This window comes from Osmerus mordax, chromosome 11 (assembly GCF_038355195.1).
Source record: "Osmerus mordax isolate fOsmMor3 chromosome 11, fOsmMor3.pri, whole genome shotgun sequence".
NCBI classification, from domain to species: domain Eukaryota; kingdom Metazoa; phylum Chordata; class Actinopteri; order Osmeriformes; family Osmeridae; genus Osmerus; species Osmerus mordax.
In genome coordinates this window covers 9,913,960-9,940,868 of record NC_090060.1, presented here as the reverse complement: position 1 = coordinate 9,940,868, position 26,909 = coordinate 9,913,960, and the positions used below count along the sequence as shown (strand labels likewise).

Here is a 26,909-nt window from a genome sequence, read left to right as displayed (position 1 = left end):
AGATAGAGAGTGGTGGCAGCTTCCACAGAGAATGATGGAGAGACAATATAGGAGAGGGGAGGAAAGCAGAGAAGGGTTAGAGGAAGAGGAGCAAGAGAAAGAAGAGAGGAGGAAAATAGGGCAACAGCTCAGCATGCAATATGCAGAAAGCCAGTACCAGACAAGAGAAAACAATATTTTTTTTTACAAAAAGATATGAAAGAAACATAAAACGTCAACATCAAATAAACGCTCTTCACCTTAATTCTTCAGGTTGGAGCTGATGACCTGTTATAAATAGGTGGTAGCTGCACTTTGGTTGTTCAAAAGAAAAACCAAAAATAAATAAAAACAAAAGCATAAACATAAAACTTCTGGAAGGGAAACCGCTTTCGGGGCTCCCTTTTGGGTCATTATAGTTTTTTTGGACTATGCGAGTTTGCCTGGTGACTTTTGGACTAAGTAACGCACCCCGTTCCCAGAACGCTCCACGCTACAATTGCAGAACCCCACAGCACCTAACAGTCGTTATGGAAGGGGGACGAGGGACGGGGGTTAGTGAAGAATTACAGTGAACAGCATTGCAGAAAAAAACTGCACGGAACAGAAGAGGTAGGACGAAACAAATCAGAGCGGAGAAAGAAAGAAAATGACAAGATTGAGTTTGAGAGAGAGAGGGGAAGAGAGAGAGGAGAAGAGAGAGAGGAGAAGAGAGAGAGGAGAAGAGAGGACATCCCATCACAAATAAGCTGAAACACACACATTTTGTAAAAGAAAAAAAAAGGAAACAAATTAAACTGGCGCATATCTCCCATGCAGAATTTGTCAAGCACATTGCAGTGAAATCAAGAGAAAAGCGCAAAACCCAAAGACCAAAACAGTAAAGGGTAGGGACAACTGAAAAAAGGAGTGCAAACGGAGCAAAGGATCAAAGCATTTTTCGGTCACCAGAACCCAGCCCCAACAATGCTGAGACGTTAGGAGAGGAAGGACCACTGCACCACACTGTTCATCTCTCTATTCAACTTCCTAACTATTAACAGAATGAATGAGTCTTCCAAACTACAGATACCAGAATGCAATTGTGTGAAAATACAGGAAGACAACAAACGGTCCCTCCTGAGGGAGAGAGAGCGCGAGTGTGTGTTCACCCAGAAGCCTGACGATGGGCCCGTGGCGTGTCTGTTGTGTTGAGAGTGCGGGAGCGGGTGTCCATTTGTGTGAGTGTGTGACAGCTTTCACAATGTTGCATCAGGTTAGAAGCCCAGTGAGTGAATTAGCCCCTCCACTTGCTCTGTAATTGTGTGCATGCTCGAGCAGCAGAGAGAGAGAGAGAGAGAGAGAGAGAGAGAGAGAGAGAGAGAGAGAGAGAGAGAGAGAGAGAGAGAGAGAGAGAGGTGCAGTGGAGTGGTAAGAAAAGAGTGACATCATGACAGAGAGGTAATAACGTGATGTGGCACTTAAATTGTATCTCCAACAGAATCACTGACAGGGCCAGGCAATAATGACAGAGGGCACCACTGAGGGGCCCCAATTGCCACTAAAGGGAACAGTCAACCAAAGAAGTAATCTATGGTGACAACACAAGGACACCAGAATAGATAGTATACTTTAGAAGACTGTGTTACGTTTCTGAATTTCAGGATATAGTACATTGTAGATTCATACCTGTTCCCATTGATTTAGATTATTATGGCTTATCTGTATGTGTGGGTGGGTCTTTGCTGCCTGTTGGTTCTAAGTGTGATTACACTAGGGTTGAACTAGGGTTATAATCAATAAATGGGTCAATGGGGAATGAGAAGACCCAGATATATTTCTAGATCATAGTTGCACCACAGTTCTGTTTGTCAGCCCCTCCGCCTTCCTTTTGTCTTTCTCTCTTTCTCCATCTCTCGCACAGGGACATGAAACTTGACCTATCTTTTGCTCTCACCATGGCAACGCGCAAGAATGTATTCTTACCAAACTATGAGATACTAAATGCTTTTCATATCTGCAAAGCATTGTCTTTAACTTGAACCAATAACTTGCAAGTTCACACCCACGGGGCTAAGTAGAGCTATGTATACAGTAGGTATGACATTCATCAGTGATTGGGTGATGTGAAGCCCTCTGTGACATTGCTTGTAAAAAGGGCTATACAAATACATTTTGATTAGATTTGGATTTGATTGGGGAAAAAGCTAACTAAGGGAGTTAACTGTGATCAGCAGCTCATTGGTTAACCATCTCATTTAATAATGGTATAATAGCATTATCTTTCATTTGCTTATGTATCAGTTCCACTAAAGTACATTGAGCGTGCCTCACCCTCTCTCTCCCTCACTCTACAGTATGCCTGCATTGTTGGGCTAGGCTTTGGGGTTGAAGAGAGAGGAGTGAGGGATGGGGTGGTTGCCACTCAGGTAGAAGATGTGGGGGGAAAAGGAAAAGGTGTTGGGGAAAGGAGGTGGGGGGCAGAAAATGACAAACAGAAAGTTGAGGAAGGGGATATGGGAAGTGGAGGTTTTTTTAGGGTGTCAGGTGATAAAAACCTTTCATAACATTAGGGTCTGTGAGGTTCCGCGAGCAGATCATTGAGATCATAGCGTGGAGCCTATCCTCCTCTTCCTCGTCGTCGTCCAGCGAGGGCGCGCGGCTGCCCGTGGTGTGGTGGTAGTTTATAGTGACTGCTCCCCCCATAGTGACATACAAGAGAAGAGGGTTATACAGCGCCACCTATAGGCCTGGGAGGACTTGCAACACCTAAGTGTTGACATTTTTAAATAGATAGGCTTGCACACACAAAATGTCCCCAGGTGTACAGTCTGAAGTGTAAGCACAGATACCAACAGGTTCACACTATTGCACACTGCACAAACAAAAAGCACGTACAGAAAATCGGACATATAGCTTGCTGCTCACTCTCTTTCTCAATGCAAATACATACCAACAACAATGAGACTACTGTTTTACAGTAACTGCAGTAACAGACAAACAAGAAGAGAGAGCTGCGAGCCTGTGTGGCTAACTTACTGTAGTACCTCATAAAAAAAAGAACTACAACTGATCTCAAATCAATGTTATCCACTGCAATATGTTACACAGAGCATTCACTCAAACAGGGACTGAAGTGGAATCTGTGTGTGTGTGTGTGTGTGTGCAGATCACTCACTGGAGTCATGCCGGTGCCCAGGGTAAACAATGCGGAATACATAGTCAGCAGCAATCTGATCCTCTCCATTCCCTTCCTGGTCGACCAGTCTGGCTGTGCTGGTCCTCTTCCTTAGCTTGGGGAAGACCTTACCCTGCATCCCCCACACACGTACGCACATGCACGCACACACACACACAGAAAACAATGCCTCTGTCATTAGCCTTTCTGTTCCTTTGGGGTACCACAATTGACTTCTGTACACTATGTTCATCATCTGAGGAATATCAATACAATGACTCAGGAAAAGAAAGCAAAAAGGGAATTATTGACATCTTCAGCCATTATTTGGTTACACTATCTCAGCCTAGGAGAACGGCAGAGGCAGCGCTGCATCAGAGGGTGGAAGAGGAGAACCCAGGGGCTTCTACTGGAACTGAATCGCAGTTCTGATCCAATGGAGATGATGTTCTTGATTGCTAGGCCTCAATGTTCCTCGACGCACAGCACTTTCCTGGGTCCACATGCCACGTATAGAGTACTGGAGTCTGGCAACGACACCCACCTTGCCTCTCTGGGACCAGAGAGGGGGCTCCAGCTGGCCCCGGGGCAGCAGGCCGGTCTCCAGGCAGGACAGGAAGGCAAGGAGGTGGCCCCCGGGGGGGAACTGGAGGGGAGGTCGCTGGATGCCATCCTGGCTGACAAGCACCAATGTTCCACCACAGTCAGCTACGGAGTGATGGAAGAAAGAGAGAAGAGGGTCAAATGAAAAAGGAGGGTGAGAAATAATGGAGCGGAGGTATGGCAGGAGAACAGGAAATAGGGAGAGATAGACAAAGGCAAGAGTAAAAGAGAGGGGATGGGGGAAGGGAGGGGGAGTGGAAATAAAGGAGGTGGGGGAGGAGGACACAAAGATAAATGACTAACATGGTCGTCTCAGATAACTGCTCTGACCCACGCCCACAGATCTCAAACCCAGAGCTAGAATTACGAACTGGAACCAGACAATTAGCACTTCATCAAATCTGCTAATCAATACTGTAAAGTGACATTGGTTTCAAAGCATTGTGTGATGATGTGCTATGACAGAATGTGTATCTTCTGCATTATTGGCAAAACAGAAGGGTATCTAGTTTCTCTGTAACACTGTGTCAATATGAAATAATGGGTAAAGGGGGAATGTTGAAAAAGATGCTACGTGAGGAGGCTGAACAACTCCAGGACTCACCACGTTGGTGACAGTGAATGCAGACGATTTGCCGCAAAGGCACAGTCAATGCGTAATCCCAATAGATACTAGGACGGAAGAAAGAGTGAGAGAGAGAATAAGAGAGAGAGAGATTGAATAGCCACCATTTTGTCCCACAAATGTAATAAATGTGAGTGTGTGGATCAGGGGCATGAGTCTCTACCTTTTCTCCAGGTCACAGTCTCCCAGAGTGCCGTTGATCAGCTGGTTTGGGGTCCACTTGAGGGTCAGGCTGTCCCCTGCCTGATGAAGAGACAAGTAACCCCGCAACACCTCCATATCTTTCTTCTACAGAGAAAGTGGTGGAGGGAGTGATGGGGAGAGAAAATAGATTGAAGAGTGTGAAGGAGGAGGTTGGTAGGGAGAGAGAGAGGGATGGCGTGCGTGAGTAGGATTAATTGACTCTGTAATTTTTATGTGAGCGCAGAGCAGACGAGACAATAGAATGCAATAAAGATTGGAGAGGAGGAAATCAAAAAGATGGGAAGAGGAAAGGATGATCCAGAACGAATGGAAAGATCAGGAAACGGAGGGACTGGCAGCATCAGGACAGGGATGGACTGAGAGGATGGGCAAGAAAAATTGTGGGGGCGTCAGGAAAGAAAAAATGAAAATGAAAAAAGGCAGTGGAGGCTGAACGATGACCGTCCTCCACTGAGCTGGCAGTGTGTTTGCTGCCACAGCACTTGGCGATCCGGTTTTCCACCCAAATCGAATTAAAGCTAAATCTTCACCATGTTTCCAAGTTGGTCGGGTTCCTTTCCCCTATCGATTGCCTGGACTAGGGCTGGACCAAAGGAGCTATGATACAGCACAACAGCCCACAGCTGCCCTAATTCTCTCTTCACCACCACTCTATCTTCTGCCCCTGGGACTGCCTCTGGGGAGTACTGCACAGCAGACTGTTTAGAGCACTGTTTTGTATGGAATAAAAATAAGTCTATGTTACACAATGTAGTACACAAGCTTGTTGCATGAATATGTAATCCTGGTATAAATGTCCAAGCTTCCTGCTTTGAGCTAGGGGTACGGTATTGTGTGGTGCGTTGATCATTTTCATTGTGTTGATACTGCAGTGGGTGTGGACCTGCTTCATATACACTATGGGTGTGTACCTGCCCGCTGGTGTGTGTGTGTGCGCATGTGGGAGGGAGAGATAAATAAAAAGTGTGTGTGTGTGTGTGTGCGCATCTTCCTGCCACCCCCATATCCTAGCCTGCACCTTGTGTGAGGGTCAGTGCAGTGGGTAGCTACTGAGAACAGTGGGCGATCGGTGCTCATTAAAGATTCCCAAGACCAAACATGTCATTTACTGAAACAGCAGCTTGGCTAAAAGCTGAGACTTGGTAGGAAAGCAAAGGCTGGATGTGAGAGGACATGAGAACACAGGCATACTTGTGTGTATGTGTATACTGTACCAATGAACAAGAGATAAATAAATAAATATTGTAGATTACTTTATTGGAAATTCTTTACGGCTTACCAAGTACCCTGAACTGTGGTGTGTCTTTTTATGTGCTGGTTCATAATGTGGGTATGTGCGTGAGGTAGATTCTCCTATATCATTATGGCCAGATGTACTGTAGGTATGGTTTAGTTGAGCCAGCATGGTTTTGGTCTATGCCTTCCTTTAGGCCACAGGAGACATGGCCTTGAAGGCTTCTAAATACTAAATAACAGATAATAGATGATTTAGATAGAATCTCTTTGTAACTTAACTCAAATTTATTGTATTGCCATTTCTTGTTTAATTTGGTCTGCTCTAGTACATACGCTTGTGCATGACTGCCATTTTATAGAGAACTGACTCATATATTGACTGACATCACTGCTGTGGGCCTTCTCTCCATGCATGAATACATTTGACATAATCTTACTTTTGCATGCTGCAAGTCTCGTTCATTATTGAACCATGACGCGTGTCTGTTTGTTTTCTAGTTGACATCCAATGTCCGCCTGCCCTTTTGGCAGTTGTCCAATCAGCCTTACCGGTTGCACCATTACATTATTCTTGCCGTAGAGGAGGTGGGTACGGGAGTTCTGATGGAGGGATTCCACGTACTCCCTCGCCGACGCTGCAAACTTATCGTCCGACATGCTGCCGCTGGACTGTCTCTTACGGATCTGGGGTACGGAGAGAACCAATGAATGATCCAGAATGAGCAAGTATTAAAAGAAGGGGGTTTACCTGTGTGTGTTTACCCCCTTGTACCCTGGTCCCCCTCACCCCTAGAGCAGGCCTGCGGCTGGGGGAGGCGTCCTGGCCTCGGTGGGCGCCGTGGATACGGTGGCGCTGGACCAGCTCGTTGGCAGAGGGGTCCGTCCAGAAGTGGTCGGACGTCTTCAGCTTGGTGTACTCCAGCGCACAGGGCCCCACTTAGACAACAGAGGGAAAGAAGGAAAGAAGTAGGGAGAGAGAAAGAGAGAGAGAAATAGGAGAGAAATAGCAGAGGAAGATGGAATAAAATATGAATTAAATTATTCTCAAAAAAAGCAAACAACTCTTGAAATTACAATAGCATACTCATACAACTCATACATCACGGATCAGAATAAAAAAAAGTAGGTCTTTGTTTCTCTGTGGAGCATATTCGTAACCATGTCCTGAGGCTACTCACCCAGTAGTGCAGCCAGGATGGGCCCAAACACTGAGTCATGCATCAGAGCCTCCTTCTCATAGTATTTACTGCCGAGACAACAGACAGACAGAGGGAAAGAGAGACAGGCACCTAAAATGTAGTGAACCACAAAAGAGTATTCTCTCGAATACATTAAAGAACTATTCAACATACCATTATGCCTAATAAAAGAAAATTAAGGCTTTCATCTTTAAAAGGAGGGCCTTATTGAAACTGGAGTGGCAAAGTACCATGCAGCACAGAGAACAAATATGGAAAAGTTGTAAAAAAAAACAAAAAAACAACTACGCCTACATTATTAGCAGGACAATGGTTCAAAGAAGATATGTGTGTTTGATGTAAGATAGCATATGAACCTGAATCATCAGCGAAAGGTCACTGAACAACAACCGTTTTATCTCAAAGACACGACAGTGGTTGGCCTTTGCAGCGCAGCTTGCTGGAGTGGTGTTGCTAGTGTTGATTACAGAAGCCTATTCTCACCTGGAGTTGTCGACAATATACTGGACGATCTTGTCCAGGACCTTCTCAAAGAGTGCCGTGCGTACCCAGATGTGCTTGATCGCCTGTACTGAGAGGGGCTGGGGGGCTCGACCTGCTGACGACGAGCCCTGCCGCTTCAGGGGTTCGTGACCCACGCTCTGTGCTTTCCTAGAGGTCGAGATTAGGAAACCATTATCAAAACAAGACACAACGTTCTGTTTTCAACAAATAGATAGTCTGAGATCAGAGGATATGAACTCATTAATCCGGATGTAAAAGGAAAAACTTATCCGAGATCAGATCAAGTCCCTCTAGGACAGTGTTGACACCCATTTAGCCAAAGAGGCAGTTCCATAGACCATCAGGGGGCGATGTGGCACATGTACAATGAAGCTGTCCATCGCAACTCACACCAATCAGCAAATGAAGAGTTGTATCAAGAATCTGATCAGATTCTTGATACAACTCTCTTGGACAAATTATATGCATTTCTCTTCATTGGCAACTGCAGGAAGAGATTCTTCAATCCATGACAATACTTTAAGAAAATGACTTCAATCGACAGAAAGAGAATAAAGTTGTTAGTTCATTTTACATGGATTGTCTTGAGTAGTCAATTCGAAATACCAGGAAAAAACTGCTCCAAACAGCATCAGTCGTTTGAAACGATGAAAACAATGCTTGGAGTACCTCTGTTCCATTATGAAAGAATATTTGGCACTCCCACACAGTAATCATATGAAACACCCCCTGATCTCTTCTGCCGCCCCCCCCCCTCACCTCTCACTCTCTCTCCACCTCCCACTCAGACCTTCACTCCACTCCAACCATCAGACGTGTGTGGTTGGGGATGAGAGAGAGAGGGGGGATGAAGCCGCAGTCACGAAGCAGCACTTTCACCACAGGGAGGTGGGGGTGACATCGGCACAAAGGCAGCAACAGGTCGAGACAGGGATGGATGAGGGAATGAAAGCTGCTACTGAAGAAATCAAACTCGCAGACACATCTAAACAGTTAGGGTCACGGACGACGGGAAGTAGCTCAGAAAGAGGGTGGAAGTAGCTGGTCGAGACAGGGAGTCTGCGGTCGACAAGCAGATTGGGATGAAAAAGACAAAGGGAAACTTTATAGGAGCTCTTTTACCTAAGATGAGCTGTGTTTCCAATGCAGGAACCAGGGTCTAAATTGAGTTTGGTGGAGCAAGAAGTAGGAACCAATGAGTCCCTGCTCCAGAGGTAGAACTTTCCAAAACACAGGAACTTTGAGGGTGGGGATTGCAACACTGAACATTTCTGATTAGTACTTGCAGCAGAAACCTTCCAGTTCCTTGGAAAGTAGTTCTGGAGAGTGCAAGTTCAGGATACTTGTGGTGGAAACCGCAAGTCCCCGTGGCAATACAGTATATAATTTATATACAGTATACACATTTAAAATGTCAACAAATGTCATCATGATGGAGAAGATGGCATATACTGTGCAAGTAGCATGATTATATTCCACGCCACAGAATGAACAATGCCATGACGACACAATTTCTTCCCGATATCTGCGTGATCGGAATGAGATTTCCCACAAATGCTGGAAGGCCTGCAGTGTCAACTCTCCTGGGATCAAACGCCGCCTGACAAGACGGAGGAGAAAGATGTGGTTGAGGTTGTAACACAAGCAGGAGGGGTGGGGGGGCACCAAGGACCTACTACCAAGATGCACACGAGAGACAGGACATCTGGCATTTGGCCCAGAATGCATCAGGGGATGGCAGAGGGATATTGGGTTGGCAGGGCAGTGTGTGTGTGTTGGTGTGTGTGTGTATGTATCTGGGGTTGTTCTGAGTGGATGGGGAGATAAAGGTTCCCTTATTCATACAGGCTTAGTGTGACACCCCTGTATGTCTGTGAGAGATGGGTGGTTCATGCTTGGACGAAAATCCTTCCTACAGCCTGGTTTAGATGTGAGGAGGCACTAGCATCACAGAGATAAGCAGGAGTATTTAACCACACCTCAGCATTAGCATTGATCAATGTTGGCCTTCAGGACAACAGTGTGTGGGTGTGTGTTTGTGGGTCTGCATTTGAATATAATCGAATCCAGCATAATCAGTCAAATCAATCTGGCCTAAACAGGACTATGAGGACTTATACAGTGGGTGGACTATAGTGCGTCCATGAATGACTGCTTATGTGAGTAGATGACTGAATGGGCGGATGAAACAAAGGTAAGTGAGAAGGTAAGTGAGAGAGATCGAAACAAAAAAGAGATGGGGAGGAGATCGAGAGACCTCTGGCCCCGAGCGACATTCAGATAACCCAATTTAATCCTCAACTGAATTTGGAAATCAGATCTGCCCCTGACACTGTGGAGAGCAGGCTGCTGGAGAGCATACACAGATGATCCTGAGGGCCTAATTGTGTTCCAGCCATTTACCACGCACTCTCTAACCCACCATCAATGAGAGTGCAAATCTGGCCCCAATCTGTCAGGATGTGCAAGATCGTGCACAAGAGCCTATTTATGAAGACTTACTTAATTATTTTTAGTCAGCATTTTAGGAATTAATTGGAGCCCCTTCGTCATTCAACCTATTGACTGCACTGATGAACTCAGTGTGGTCAGTAGTTTAAATGATGAAGGAGTTACAATTAATTTTAAAATGCTGATAAAAAATAATAGACTTTGTTTTTCTAGTTTCTCTCTCTCTCGCTCGCTCTCTGCACGGCTCACTCGTGCTCTTGTGATGGTGGCGCAAATATGTCGCCATGGCAACGGGAGTAACCGAGCGATGGAGCCCTGAGGTGGGGTGACAGGAAGAGTTGTGTGTATGTCTGTGTGTGAGAGTGTGTCGGTGTTGTGTGTGTGTGTGGTGCGCGTGGGGGAGGGCATAAACAGGAGAATGAGACTACAGTGATAGCTTTTAATTCAGTGCCTTGTCTTTCCAGGGAAATAAAAAACAAATGTAATCGAAAAACAGCTTCAACAGAAGTAATAAATCTAGCGCTTGTGTCTGATGTTTCATGGACGTGTTCCAATATTATCTACAGATTACTGCATGTAACTAGAAGTGTACACAGTGACGTGTGTGTGTTCCACTTCCCCCCTCAGTTAAAAGCATTTCCCTCCAACTCTAGAGTGGCATGCAGTAGCCATGTGGTTTGGCTAATGGACAATTAATGGGCAAACAAACAGCTTGCCCTGCGCCTCAGTGCCTGCTGACAAAGCAGATTATCATCCTGTGTACACACACACATATATGTTTGCGCACAGACACACTCTTCCCTGGGTTATTGTTCAGCACACACACAGATCTTATCAAGGCGCGAGTGTACACGAACACCAAAGGCCATGAGTGATGATACTTCTGATGTATGTGGACGTACTGTGTTTCAGATCAGATCTGTTTTCTTCAGTGTGACTGGTTTTATTACATTGGGTTTTAGTGTGCTCTGGAACTGGAAAACGCCACAGTAAGGGAACAGGTACCTGGTGATCTCGGCCTGTTGTTGGAGCTGCTCCTGCACCTTGCGGCACACCTCACCAGTCGTGGCATTGACTTTGCCGATCTTGGTGAAGAGGGCGGCGATTTTGTCACTGCGCAGGAAGCCGGCTGCTCTCCGCTTCAGCTTGTGGCCCATGCAAGCCTCGATGGTGCCTGGAGAGACAGGAAGTAGGACGGAGAGAGGGAGGGGGGAGGGGGGAGTGGTGGAGGGGGAGATATAAAAGGGTGGTTAGGATAGATAGGAAGAGGAGAAAAGTGAGGGGTGGGATAAAGAAGTGAAAGAATAGGAAAGGTTTAATGTGTTTGGGGTAAAAGAGGGAGAAAGATTGAAAGAGGAAGACAGGAATTGACAAATTGAAATAAAGTGAAGGAGTGAGAACATGCAGGCCAACACAGTCTCCCACAGGAAGCGTCTCAATGTAATCACCTGTTGCAGGAATTCATTTATTATAGACACACTTCGCCCTCCTACGCAGCCTTCTCTTCCCAACGTCTCTCAAAGAGTTAGGCTAACTAACTTCAGAAGCAGTGTGTCAGATAATCTACTTGTAAACTGCACACAAGCGCAGACACTTTGTATAACATGAAACTGCCTGCACTGTGTTCAGAGTCAATTGTTGATGTGGGATAAGAGGAGTAAGAAGAGCAAAACTGTAGAACATTTGGCACAACAAAACTGGCTTCTGGTCCTGCAGCAAAGTGATTTGTTGTGTGTCAGATCGTGCTAATGACCCTAAAGAACTAAGACTGTGAGACATAACCAAAACAGGGAAGGGAAGATCTTGTCGGTAGTCTAATTTAGATTAGCTGACCGTCTAAGGGTTGCAGTGCAAATGAAACGGTATTATTAATTTGTATTCACATTACTGGGAATAGGGAAATGGCAATCTCAGTGATTTACATTGCTGCTGATACCAGGTTGAAGTCTCTCTCAGTCTGCTTGTCTCCCCTCATGTGATGAATGCTATTGATGCCTACCTGGAACTAGAACACCAGTGCCAACAACATTAGTGTTTTATGGTTTTAATAGCTGGGTTTTTATTGCTGTGCTTGCTAAACTGGAACCAATGGTGGGATATTGCAAAAAACATTGAACAGGTGACAAGTTCAATTACAGTATGTTTCCAAAATACCAGTATTCCCTCAAGTGAAAAATGTAACGAACAGCAGTATACTTTGTTGCTCCATAAACGGATTTCAATTTGAAAAGCATTGAGCATAAGGAGGGGTTTGCCTACTGTTGATGAAAGATATTCACAAGGCAATGACTTCCAGCTGCTGTTGTCCCCAGCCTTCACTCTGCTCTCCCTCTCTCCGCTCCCTAGGAGATGTGTGTTCAGCTCACGACCAGTGATGAGGTTTGTGGTTTCGGTGTGTGGCTGCGATGATTCATCTAAGTGGAGCCTAAGTGCTTTCTATTGAGAAAGCAGCAGGAGTCAGACAAGCTAGCTAACTTTCTTAAAAAGAGTAAAAGAGCCGCAAGTGGAAGGCTAATTTACTCCGGATAGTGTTTCACACTATAGGGTCATGCATGAGGTTTCTCTTCCTGTAACATCATGCTACAAGAGCTCTCTCAAGTCGGTGTGAGGGGGTGTGAGTGTGTTTGGGTCTGTTTATGTGTGGTAAACAAATATTGTATCATTGTGTGTGTGTGAGAGAGAGTGTCATATGGTACACTGTTCATGAAGCCACTTCAACATGTACAGTTGATACTGTATTGCTTCCTTTGAATTCCCAAAGCATTTGAAAGGTGGTGAGAAAAATGCTTTTGTAACAAATGCAACACAAAAGTCTCTATTGGGGATACAGTAGTCCCAGTAGCAACATAGATTTAAAAAAAAAACTTGCGCATGGTCAAAAAAGAAAACTACTGTTTTACATCTGTGGTCAAAAACCTTTCACTTCTAGAGAGAATTGAAACTCCAAGGACAGTGTAGTGAACCTAAGCTTATGGATGGTTGAGAGCATAACTGAGATAGAGAGTGCTGTCCTGTACATGGAGAGGGAGAGAGAAAAGAGAGCAGAGGGAAGAGAAGAGAGAGAGATGAAATGGGAAGCAGAGAGACTGTGCAAAAGTCTATGATTTCTGCTTGTGTTTGGGTTTGGCCATGTCTCCTACAGCTCATTAGCAGATCTAATTAAGACAGAGCTAATTAGCCAGATCTTACTGTCATGAAGGAACCATACTGGTTATCTGGACCAGTACAACCGGCATGTCCATCTGTCTGCGTGTTTCTGTCACACCCAAATACATGATGGTAAAGCTTAAAAGGTAATTGTGTGTGTGTGTGTGTGTGTGTGTGTGCATGACAGAGGCACCACCTGTGACTGTGTAGCAGAGTTGTGAGTCACAGTAATTGACAGTAATGAACTGCATAACGGAGGTAACTGTGCAGCTGTGGATGGTGTGGGCTGGAGAGAAAGAAAGGGATGAGGAGGAGGAGAGAAAGAACAAGGGAAGAAGAGTCAACAGTAGAGGAAGAATGAAAGATCACAAGTAAAGAGTAGGACAGGAACCCTGTACGTGCAGGGGGAGAATGCAGGGATAGCAAGCCAGTGAAGGAAAAACAGAGTTCAGGACAAAATAGAATAGAATATATTTATTGTCATTGTACACTGTACAACGACATTGTAGGTAAAGCTCCTCAGGTGCAATGAATAAATACACAAGTTTATAAAATAAGATACAAATGTAAAAAGATTAAGACTATTAATCAGGTGGCTGAGCGGTTAGGGAATCGGGCTAGTAATCTGAAGGTTGCCAGTTCGATTCCTGGCCGTGCAAAATTACGTTGTGTCCTTGGGCAAGGCACTTCACCCTACTTGCCTTGAGGAAATGTCCCTGTACTTACTGTAAGTCGCTCTGGATAAGAGCATCTGCTAAATGACTAAATGTAGGTTAAAACACACACACATCCATCAGATTCCTCTATTGCACAACTCCCTAAAATTGCACATAAAAAGCTTGTATGTACAGCAGCATCTAGGGTGACTACGGCTCTGGGATAAAAACAGTTTTTTAATCTGTTTGTCCGTGTTTTCATTGTTCTGTATCGTCTGCCCGAAGGCAGCAGTTCAGAGTATGTCCCGGGTGTGATGAGTCCTGTAAAATGTTTTTTGCTTTTTTGAGGCAGATGGAAAACAGATGGAAAGAGATAATATGGAGAAAAAGAGACATGACTAGGACTGTCTGGGCGCAAATAAGAGAGAAGAAGGGATAGAGGCAATAGACTGACACTGTGTGAAAGAGAAACATCCGGCGAGAGTACAAGAAATAAAGAGGGGAAACTGAGGAAGAGTGGGGTCTGCTTTCTGACTCATCCCACTCCTCCTTACCCATCTCCCCTCTACTCTGCTCCCCTCTACTCTGCTCCCCTCTACTCTGCTCCCCTCTACTCTGCTCCCCTCTACTCTGCTCCCCTCTACTCTGCTCCCCTTAGCCCGCCCGTTGGAAAAAAAGAAAGAGAGGATGAAGGAAGCAAGTGAGGAAAAAAGGAAAAAACAGAGACACACAGAGAGAGTGAAATAGCAAATGAGTGAGAGAGAAGCAATGGGGAAGAGAAAATAATGAAAAGGAGTGAGAGTGGTAGCTTTGTATTGCTTTACATTCTGACCGGCTTCTTCCTCTCTTCGCCTTCACCCCCCTTTTTCTCTTCAAATGGCACTCGCAAAGATGAGCTGCCTCTCTCACACCAGGGATTTGCACGTGTGCCCCTAGAAGACCCCTGAATACCGATGACAGGAAGTGTGAAAATGAAAATCTTAACACTTTTCATTCCCAAGCCAGGAATTCATGAAAGTTAAGTGAGGTGATGGAGAGAGAGAAAGAGAGAGAGAGGGGATAGGGGGAAGATAAATACACTAAATGAAAGAGAGAGAGGGACAGGGACACGGCGTGAGAGAACAAAAGAGAGAATGATGGAGAGACGGGCTGAGGTGCGTTCTTGAAAAGGAGAGAAAAATTAGACAAGCTTTCAACTTCAATAACGTACTTTACAGTCTTCAGTCTCACTCAAGAAGACAAAAAAAGGGATTACGTCTTGACTTTCACATTTAAACCCACGGATCAGAGCAAGACGCTAATCAAAGTACGAATGAGGCTAACCTTTACACAATCCTTCCCACAGATCTGTTTCCTCTTCCCCTGCCTAATGGAAGCTACAGTACCTGCCGAAGCTAACACTGCAAAGCAATGTGCAATGGTCCATTGACCTTGAGTGATCGCTGCTGTACACTTTAATGCGGCTTAATGAAGTGAGTAGGTGGGTGACGCTAGAACGCACTGGACCTAAAATTACATTTGAATGTATTAGAATATAATACACACCACATTATCCTGTTGAACTGTGTTACAATGAACCTTACATTAGAGCCAGGGCTAGTTATTTGTAGTAGGAACTTATACTACATTTGGCATATCCTGTTTAAAATGTGGACTTCAATGGGAACTGACAATTAAGGACTTGCAATTTCCAGTTCATGCCATTTAAAATGTGAAAACACTTAAGAGGGGAGGAGAGTTTCCGGAAGCTTGTATTATGTTGCGTGAGAGGAAAGATGGAAGGTCTTTACAAGTGGCTCACAGATTTAGGAAGAAAACAGCCTTCGGAGACTGATGCCTTTTGCATCATGCTCCTGTTGTCACTATCCAACGTAAAGTTGGACAGTGACAACAGCCCCTCCCCCCCCTCCCCCCTCTCTCTCTCTCTCTCTCTCTCTCTAAGGTGTTCCTGTTCCTTGTTTGGTCAATCCCAATCACGCATCATTGGCCTGTAACAGAGCCATCAATGGCCTTAGCTTGTCTGTTCAATAGTCCATCTTTACATCGTTAAACAGCATAGGCTTGATGTTAAGTGTACACACACACGTGCTTTAATGGATGTCTTCAGAACAGCTTTAGAGCACTAGGGGGTTTTGGAGACAACATGATACCCTGTGTAATTGGGAAACAAACAATCACACAAGCAAAACATGCATCCTTGAAAAAGACTACCAAACACTAAAGCTTACATGCATGCACACACAGACAATGAATGATGTGTGTACATAAGCTTTTAACTTGCAACACTGGATTGTGTGCTTAACTGTTTGTATAACATCACCTCGTGGATTCTCGTCCTATCTTTCACAACCAACTCCCACTCTTGTTTTTGAAGAAAAAATTAAAATACATTCAGCCTCACTTTTTTCAATATTTTCCCTTAATTCTCATTATTTTCAATCCGGTTTTCTCTCTCTTTTATACAACACACCTTTTATTCAAAAGTCTTGCTTTTGCAGAATCAAAATTAGATTGATTTAATCTCCTGTACAATTCCCAACCAGCCTTACAGTTAAAACGTTCTCAAAACGACACACAGGGGCAGAAATGTTTACGACAAAGTACTTTTGTAATAGTTATTTATCTACATACGTAATTAGCTGTGCACAGCACTAGTTGTGTTTTACATTACCCTTTTAATGAGGAACATTATGAATGTAGTCTCAATACGCCAGTGTTTGCCTCCGTTTTATTGATCTGTGGTCTTTGAAGTGGATTGAATCATGTTTGTTTTATGCACCAGCGTGCTCCAGTCTAGACACTAACTATCCTGATCGCACAATCGGAGCTGTTTGGCAGAAACAAAGCAGTTGGTGTGTTACATTCTTTTGCCTTGGAGATGATTCGACATACTAGGTTATGATGGATTTAAAGGGTCTTTTTCAGATCTTCCTTGTAGGATTGTATTGTAAGTTTTCTTTGGAATGTGTGCATTTAAGCATAGAAATGCTAAATATGTGGCTGATCCATGCATCTCCATAAGGACAGTACCTAGCAAGTAAAAATGGCCCATCCCATCTCCTTATACTCTCTATCCTCCCTTCTCTGGCCCTCTCCCTCAGCTTCCCTCACCTTTTCAACCCTCACCTTGTCTTTCTTTCTTTTCATACAACTCTCAATATCTCTCTCACCAAGTCTTGTTCCTTGCCATCCTTCTCAGTAGGTTCATTGCCCTCTCTATCTATCGCCCTTTCTCCATCCCTCCTTCCATCCCTCCCTCCCTCCCTCCCTCATCCCCTCCCTTCTCTCTCCTTCGTTCCCATGGCCTTTGAGGGCAGGTGTTCACACAAGGTGATTAAATATTGATTCACCTGACCTGCCCATCAGTTACCCAATCACATGGGGAAAGAAGAGGTGAAGGGGAAGGAGAAAACAGAGAAGCAAAGAGCAGGCAGATTTTTATCTCATCTCATGATGTGGCTCTTCAGGGGGGCAGAAACAGACAGTTTCAACGGAAATCAATGGCTAGGCCTCCCTGTGTCCACTCAGTGAAGAGTTTATCTAACACATAAACATACACCTGTGGATTGGTTTCTAAGCCAGAGTCAGAAATGTCATTGGTGATTCATTCATTTTTATCATTCAGGTAAAAACACCTTTATGAGTGCATGGCCATGTTTACTCTCCCTGTCATAGCTTTATCAGATTTTCCACCAAATGTCTATTTTAAATGCAGTCTAGCCTAAAGCAATTGAGTGTTACAGTGCAAACACTTAACCATAACATTAAAAAGGCTATGCTGATTTACATAATACAATCGCAGAGATAATAAACTCATGCTTTTGCTCAGTTAGAATTATTGACTATGGCCCTTAATCATAATGCTGTGAGTGGTCCATGGTGGATTCCCCACTTCAGTGACAGGTTTAAAGGCATTAGCGTATGAAATATGCTGCAAGAAATTCCAAAGCTGCAACATGTAGTGTATTTTGTGTACTGTGTGTGTGTGTGTGGGTCAGTGTTCGTGAGAGAGACAAACGGTACGTATGAGCGTGGGTGGATTTTTGTGATGACTCTAGGGACTCAAAGAGTGTCTATCGCAGAGTAAATGCTAATGACAGATGAAAGGTGGGCAGAATCTTTGGGATTGACCCGTCATGATTCTTCTCTGGCTGTCCTCACCTCACCTCTCTTCTCTTTGCTCCACCTTCCGATCTTTCCCCACACACCTCGCCGTCTCTCAGTCAAAGCTCCAACTGAAGACAACTAAAACAGATTTCCGGGAACTATTTTAGCTCCTTATCCTAATGATTTTTGTCTGAATCTCTTGCAGGGCGTTCAGAGGAAATCCAGTCAAACTTATGTATGGTTGTCAGTGCCTCAGCTTTAGGTGTCACACACAACAATCAAAGAGGTGACGATTCGAGTAAACCAATTGGTGACTGGCTATGATCCACTCAAACTCCATGATGGATGGTTGGATCCACATAATTTTGTAATAAACACACTTGACGTGCTTGGACCTGCCTCTGATGTGCATGTCAATGTCTCAGCTGTGTGTGTGAATGACATTCTTTCAGTTTTTATAATTTTTGATGAAAAAAAAAAATACTATTACGGCCTGATGTCTTTCTTCATCATATACAGGACTTTAATTATAGAATCAACAAATGGCACAGACATTTAAGAGGGTGCAATACAGTTTGCTATGGTGTTTGGATAATTGTAGTTTGTATTTATCGGCTCATTGTGTAATGAAACACCTTGTCCTCAACCTGTAGAGATGAGACAGGTAGTTGTGAAGACACCAAGGGACCTTCATCTCTCTTTCACAACTCTGTCTACATTTTGAAATCCTTCCCAACACTCTCTTTTCCGACCACTGGAAATTCTCTCTCACACACACGTACAGACACACACACACACACACAGACGCCTCCCCGCAGCTCAAAGCTCAATCAGCGTAAACTCTGTGTGACAATCACCATGATTAGTGCTCCACTCCAAACATAATGAGCACATCTGCCGTCTCCCAAGCAAACCATCCATTTTCTGTAACGCGAGACGAAGTCAGGGTCGCACTGTCTCTGCAAACACTGGCATCCAGAGCCATTTAGAGTCTCTACAGGGCCATCGCTGCATGGCTCTGCTGGCAACAAACGGGCACTTTCATTGCTGACAACCGACTGCAGCATCGGAACCAGAAGTACTAACGTTTCTACCAGATTTCGATTTCCATGCCGAGAATCTATTTTTCTTTCGGGCAGTACACCCTACTAAGTGCTTGTGTAGCTCAACACAGTTGACATTCAGCCGACTACTGGGTTAGAAAAAAAAGAGTGTCACAGAGACAAAAATACTGACACTGACTGACAGACAGATGAGAAAGGGTGATACGAGTTGGAGAGGTGGATGGAACATGGCAGCATAATAAAGGGGGGCAGGCATAGCTGACTGATTGTGAATTAAAAAAAACATGTCAGACGACGTGGGTGGTCAAGCCACACCAGGTATGCAAGAAGTTTGAAAATGTCACCTGCCATATCCATTAAGCAGACTAAGAGCTACAAGCTAGCCCAAATAGACGCCAACTGTGGGTTTTCTATCATCCAGCAAGAGCAGAAATGCTAAAGTTAATGTTTGCATTTCAGCAAATGTGAAACCCCGCTAAGTGCTAGCCTGTCTACTTGTGGCAAGTTGTCAAAGCAACACTTCAGAATGTGAAATCAATGTGAAACATGAAATCTCTTAGGACCTCCTCCAAAAATTTGATGATTCATCTCAAGGGTCTTATCCTAATAAATACACTTCAACTACTCACAAAACAAGCAGGGAAACACTTATGTCATATGTGTGAATCTCAATATGTTGTGAGTGGCGGCCATGGTACCTATAATATTCTGCTGCATGGCCCATGCTTACCAACGCTAGCATATATACCAAATATTATTATTTATGTATAGAATTGCCCTACAATGCTGAAACCATAATAGTATTGCACCAACATAGCTTACCCTGCCCGAGGGCGTGTCTGCCAGCCAGGCACAACAGAAACAAACGCCCCCCCTTTCTCTCTTGCTCCCTCCGCCCTCCCTCTCACACACACACACCCACACACACTGCCAGCTGAGGCCAGCGATGCAACAACATGTCTAATAAAATAAATATCAAATGAGACCACCTACATAGAGGAGATTGCAGTTATGTAAGGATGTAGTGTGTGTGTGCGCATTTCTGCATGCAAAGTGTCTAATACACATTGTAGTCTGATACACATCATATACAGAAACACACATTCTTTTCCCATACAGGGGATCTAAATGTGCGTGTGTGTAATGCACAGTGGTGTGTCTGAACGAACCCCTGGCTTGTTTTTAGTGCGAGTGCATGTGCTATAGCACTATGTGCTATAGCACATGCACTCATGCATGTGTGGACAGTATGTGTGTATGTGTTCACTGCAGAGTATGTTATTGTCTTCCACTAAGTGAACACATCCATGTGAGGAGAGCCAGGTTGTCATGGAGACCAGATATAATCAGTGGAATACCTGAAGCTTTTTATCGGCCTCCGGTGACTTCCAGCTCTCGCAATTAAGCTGCACTAGTGCCACTAGTGTGTATGTGAGGCGTGCTGATCCAGATGCATCTCCCTGGTCTCTAGTGATGTCAAGATCTCGTCACTAAATGACCTGTCCCTGTCTCCACGAGCATGAACACATGCAGACACAGCTTTAGAAAAGGGTCTGGGACTTCCAATCCAACTTTGGACAGGTGTATCCAGGTGGATGACATCACAACAAGGTCAGATTTTTCCACAGTCTAACCCTAACTGGTAGTAACCCTAACTGTTCGATAGTGTGACAAATCAGACTTTAATACCCCCATACCTTTAATTCACACTAATCCACAATCCAAAATCTTTCTGCATGTTTTACAATGGGATTACACTACCTAGTATGGCTGCTCCCATCATAATGCTGGTGCAAAATCTTCCCATTTAAATGCAGTGCATGTAGCGGATCGATTAGTCTGCATTATAGAAAGGTTTGTCCTCCTAAACCATTCTTAGAAATAATTCCCAACAGCTGCCTCTCTGTTCTAAAATGATAACACACACGTGTCTGCATACAGAAACACAAGACAAACACATTTAATCTACTGCAATATAAATTTGTGAACTTTTTTCATGCAATGTCATGAAAGGGTTTCACAAACGCTTACAGAGACAATTTGAAATAACAAGGAGATAAAGGAAGGAAGTAAATTGGATGAATGTTGTCCTCCAAGAATGGTTGGGTAGGTAATTAGTGTTGTCAATGTGTAAAAGACCTCAACACAACAGAGTATTTCAAACACGTACACAATCACATATGTACTGAATGCAAACACACAGCGAACTAGGATGGATGTACAGTATGCACTAGTTTGGAATCCAGCTCGTCATATACTGTATCAAAATGGTTTAAGACTAAACACTCACGAGGAGCTGAATGGCTGCAGACTATTCTGTAAATAGACATTGTTTATTGCACACATGCATGCAATCAAGCACACACGCCAGCACATGCATTCACACTGAAGCCACATCCATTTGTGAGTAGTAGCTAATTGCAAAATATCCTAGCAGAGAAACAGGCAGAAGATGGTTGGTTTGCAGACATAAGTGTAAGGTCTGGCACTGCTAATGGCCTCATTAGGAAACTCATGACCATGTAATGACAGTCACCCAATGGAAGTAGCACAGGCACCTAAACCTCGGTAGGCTGTATCCTTTGATAAAACAGACTTAAAGGTTTGCCATTTAGAAACAAAAGCACCTATAAATGGCAAGAAAATTAACTTTAAAGCTATCTGAACTTTAAGCATGAATTAAGGGTAACAGTATGATGAAATAGCATGAGTTTCAAATAATTGGGCTTGTTAAGGACAAGATGAAGGATATTATGCAATGAAACTGGAAATCACTATAAGGAGTCAAAACCATTAAAGTGTTACATTTACTGCTTTAGTTAACTGGCGTGGCCTCAAACTATGCTCTCAAACCCACAAATAAGTACAAATTATCACTTCATATATAATATAAATAGAGTAGCTCTTTTTACTTTAGGACAGCTCTGGAGAATGGGCATGGAAGCAACATGGAAGAGTCCATGAAGGGCAGTTGGTAGAGTTGATTAATCAATATAACAGGTGAGAGGCTACAGGTGGTGATGCAGTTACAACTAAGAAAAAAGTCACTGGTTAGTTACTGAGACTGGGTCAGCTCTTACCATTATACCAGATTTTTAATCCTGACCATTAGACTTATGGTCTAATATCATAATACACAACTCTTAAACCAATACTGCAAAGGGAACAACATGAGTAACCCTGACATCAATTAGAAGACTTGAGGAATCTAAAAGAGGAAACAGGATGTGATGTAGGCCTTATGGAACAATATGATGCGGACAACTACCGGATCTTTGAATCCTGGACAGGCTGACTGTAGTTCACTATAGTTGGCCATACAGATAAGATACTGCAACAGCTAGAAGACATCTATTAGAGATCCTAACAAAAGAGAACCCTGCCACCATCAAGAGGCTCACACTGAATCAGAGTTCTATCTCCACTCATTTTTGCTGATACGAACATATAGGCTATTAAACAAACATACACAGTACCCATGAGATTTGGCTTAATTATTTATATTACTCATTCAGATGAGAAAGAAAATTAAACAAGTACAGCCTCAAACTCCCATTGCAGTTCAGAACAGTATTTCTTTTTTTACATTTTATCTATCTCTTCCCAGTGCTGTATAATAATTCTGAAATGGTAATTGCACCCACCACCCCCCTCTCACACACACACCCTTCGCCACCCTCCCCCTATGCCCCCCCTCCCCCTAAAACACCCACACATGTGGCGGTAGGCGCCTCACTTTGGAATAATGCGGTAATGAGTCACGAGGATGCAATTTTAACACTGATGCATTTGTGGGCCTGGGAAGCCCAATGTTGGCTGACCCAAAGAGATCTCCCACGGTGCAGAGTGTTTTGGAAATGTTGATATCGCACGTCGACAGATTTGTCATGACATAAATGTAATACAGAGTATTGCTAACATTTCAGGAGATGAGGTACTGCTGTAAACACAGTAGACACTCTGGTAAAGTGTCACTGGAATGTCCGCATTTAAATCAGATGCTTTTGTTAGTTATTTAACTAGGACTGAAATGCTACTATTGCTAAGAGGTAAGTTCACAAACAGCCTTTGAAATGGTTTCAGAAATACTGCTGCCTCTTATGCATCACATTATAGATGTATAAAGGAACCCCTTGCATTAGCTGCTTGATTTTCATAATCTTGCAAGAGAAGGGAAGCTACAGGTCACCTGACTTTCAACAATGACTGATACACAATGCTGCACAAACTACACATAAAGACATATTACACACAGATGTCACTCAGCTGCAAAATTATCAAATAAACTGCCTCAGTGCCTCCACATAGTGTGTGTGTGTATGTGTGTGTGTACACACCAGTGGTCATTTTCTGCTCTACTCTGACTAATGTGCCAACGTCAGGGAGGAGCCGGTACAGTGTGTTCCTGGACCAGCTAGACCAGGGGAGGGGGTCAAGGACACATGCCTCACCCGACCTCCCCCCCCCCCCCCCCCCCCCCCCCACACACACACACACAATTCCAAACTGTGATGTTGCTCAGGATAAACAAAACTAGTGCATTCAAGATTAAACTCATTCTGTCATTATTTCCATTTATTCTACCAGAAAACAAAATCCATGAATTTAGGTAAGACATCTACTGTTTCAATGTTCCTTTTTAGGTACTGGTGATGATTGGTATTTAACAGTAAGACATCAAACACTACGATGCACTCTTGTGTATCTTGTGTGTGGCTTCCTGAGAGCCCCCTGTGCATTCCCTTCAGATCACACCATGCCTCCGCCTCACTCGTCCACACCCTTTCTCCCACACACGAATAAACAAATACAGATTTTCTCACCCTACAGTCACACATAGAAACTCTCCTAACAAACTCGCACATTCAGTCGACCATGTACGTAAGAAGGCACTCATCTATTTCTGCACATAAAGTCTATACACAAGTAAACCCTTATCACTCCCACGCAGACAGACAACTTGATCAAAGACAGTATGACAGGGTCAGTTACAGCCCTGACTTGGCCAGTGTTGTTCATGCTGAAACAGTGTTATGTACTCTTTGGTGGACTGTATCCACTCACTGTGCCCGTACTCCTACACCAATCTGCATACAGGACATAATGATTACACCACAACAGCCTACTGTATCTCCACCCACAGACACAAGATGAACTCGGTACTGTATTGTTTATTCTGTGTCCTTGCGTATGTCCAGTATGTATGTGTCTTTACAGAAATGTATGGGATGCATGTCACAAACCTATCATCAAGCACTGTACAGTGGTGCATGTGTGGATGGGCCAAACCTGGGGTGGGTACAAACAGTGTAGGCTGTGTGTGTATGGATGGAAGAATGTTTATGTTTATATTTAGAAAAGTTAAGTCGAACTCCAATACCTGAATTGTTATTGTTATTAATGATGTATTTGTACATTTTTACCTTGAATTACCTATCTAAACAGACAAACCCATCTCTACTCTGCATAGCTCAGTATAGAAAGATGGAGCTTCTGTCTCTTCCCACACCAAGATTTCTAGCCATGTTATTTTTCTCCCGTACTAACTCGTTTTCATCCCTCTGCCTCTCTCTTCTTTCTCCCACTCTCCCTGTTCATCACTTCCTGCCTCTCTCTTTTCCCTCAGTCTCATCCTCTTTTTCAACCATCTCTCTCCATCTCTCCGTCTCTGTCTGAGGAAGGGGGATGAATGCATAAGTGTTAATTAAGCACTCCCATTCGTAATCCAAAATAAGACACGCCCCACCCTTCCTGTTCGCCTCCCACCATCTCTCTGCCAGCCCTCCACTAACGCAACAAGAGAATTAAGTCAGCCTTCGGTTGCGGATGTTCCACAATTAGCAGACATTAGGGGAGATGCCTGCAGGGGAGTGAGTGGTGATGAAGAGTGGCCACTGGCCACACCATGACTCACCGCCACCTTCACATCACTGCAATCATTAGCACCTGACCTTTCACCTTTCCCAGCAAAGAAGCCATTCAAGCTGGTGGAGAGCTGCAGGAGGGGAGTGAGGTATATGACACGTGCAGAACACGGAACACAGACGTACTCTATTCAGGACCTTAATTCCAAAGCGTGGTGTCTCCTCCAGACCTGCATCCTAGCCCATCAATGGTGTAACCAGAAGCAGATGGGTTATATCAGCTCTGGTAGCATTTCAGCTTGGACATTATTTTAGAAGTACCCACTCTACACAACAGATTAAACGTCTCAGCACATCAGACATGGTAAGTCGTGCGGGAACAGCAATCTTGCATGATTTACTGCATGCTTATCAAACCAAAAGCTTTTCAATTGGCATTATGGAGTCAAGCTTGTCGTTGTGCTAGGAACATGTCTTTGATGGCCAGACTCTGACAAGCTCTGTCTCACGGGTGTTTTGGGCACACATGGGCACACACACACACCATATTGAGTGTAAGCATACACACCCCAAGCTGTAAGAGACAACAAACCTCAGTGGAAGTGCTGGCAGGGCAGCAGGGGATGTGTGGAGTGTAAGAATGGCACTGAGCTGAGGAGGCAGGAGGAAAACACACACACACACACAAACTCACACACAGTTCGAATCTACACGTCAATTTTATTCCTGGGGTGATCACGTGAAATCCAACTTCCTGCTGCCTTGCCTTGTTCAATGACTCATCAGCCCGGGCTATAAATGTGAACCAGTCAGAATCCTCAAAGGAGATGACTTTCAATAGATTTATAAATTCATCCACCGACATATTTACAGGGTCCGGATTTGGCCCCGGCCTGAATTGCTCGTAGTTTCTTCCATATAGGAAGGAAAATCGATTCTATAACTTCAACAATAATTTCTTATTGGGCCTCTCGAAGCAACACCACAGAGATGGAGCCTAACTAGCATTAGAATGATTAGGATTAACAGAACTAGCAGAACCATTATTCAAATCTCACTAGGCCTTATCCAAATCGATTTGAACACTCTTCCTTCTTAGAGCTGGAGTCTACTTCCTCGCTTCCTTAGACAAACACATTGGAAGAGAAGAAGTGGACCGGCTGAAGTGAAGCAGTGTTTAACTGGTACACCTGAGGTGAGGGAGAGCGGCGTATGAATTAGCTTTGGGAACATCAGACAGCAAGACCAAAGGAAACTGTGGGTGGAGAAGCCCACCTGAGCTGGAGTGAGATGCAAGGCCAAGGCACCCTGGGAGTGGAATAGCTGTGTTTCTTCTCCAGCCGGTCCCACTGGTTTGAGTGAGTTAGTCAGTGAGTGAGTGAATGTGAGAGGGCCAGCACTAAAAGGTTAAAGGCTTCAGAGGCCCTGGTATTGAGTGACTATAATTACAGTTCAGACAGACAGTTTAATTTCCAGAAGGCATTGTTCCAAGATCAGTGATGTACGCTTGACTGATGAGATTGATGCAGACCGGGCTACACTAGAGTTAGACACCTATTGCGTAGACTTTGATGGATGGGATGGCTGGGAGGTCTGTGCCCTTACGACAGTCTCTTCTGGACATGTCAGTCTCCTGTGATGTCCAGGTCTGTTCTGTTGGTATGGAAGGTTTCGCGGCATTTTCACCTGTCCATTGCAATGCCATACCAGTAATGATAAAACGGTACTAATATGCCCTGTCCTCATATCTGTCCCCACATTCCCTGTCCCCACATTCCCTGTCCCCACATTCCCTGTCCCCACAACCCCTGTCCCCACAACCCCTGTCCCCACAACCCCTGTCCCCACTTTCCCTGTCCCCACATTCCCTGTCCCCACAACCCCTGTCCCCACAACCCCTGTCCCCACAACCCCTGTCCCCACTTTCCCTGTCCCCACATTCCCTGTCCCCACAACCCCTGTCCCCACAACCCCTGTCCCCACTTTCCCTGTCCCCACATTCCCTATCCCCACATTCCCTGTCCCCACATTCCCTGTACCGTGTTATTTGACCCTATATTCACTGTGTCCTTTTCCCTCGTCCTCACAATATCCGATCAGTTTAAAAGGCCAC

At 44.3% G+C, this 26,909-nt stretch overlaps 1 protein-coding gene across 1 annotated transcript in view; it reads right to left on the bottom strand.

Moving 5' to 3' along the window:
• Positions 1–26,909, bottom strand: part of sgsm2 (small G protein signaling modulator 2) — a 41,864-nt gene that overhangs the window by 8,165 nt on the left and 6,790 nt on the right. Inside the window, exons 3-12 of the mRNA XM_067245933.1 lie at positions 10,964–11,132; positions 7,487–7,654; positions 6,983–7,050; positions 6,592–6,740; positions 6,354–6,488; positions 4,528–4,652; positions 4,347–4,411; positions 3,681–3,844; positions 3,137–3,269; positions 2,517–2,651 (exon numbers count right to left, since the gene is read on the bottom strand). Of these exons, the coding sequence (XP_067102034.1) occupies positions 2,517–2,651; positions 3,137–3,269; positions 3,681–3,844; positions 4,347–4,411; positions 4,528–4,652; positions 6,354–6,488; positions 6,592–6,740; positions 6,983–7,050; positions 7,487–7,654; positions 10,964–11,132 (1,311 nt within the window). The remainder of the gene's footprint in view (positions 1–2,516; positions 2,652–3,136; positions 3,270–3,680; positions 3,845–4,346; positions 4,412–4,527; positions 4,653–6,353; positions 6,489–6,591; positions 6,741–6,982; positions 7,051–7,486; positions 7,655–10,963; positions 11,133–26,909) is intronic.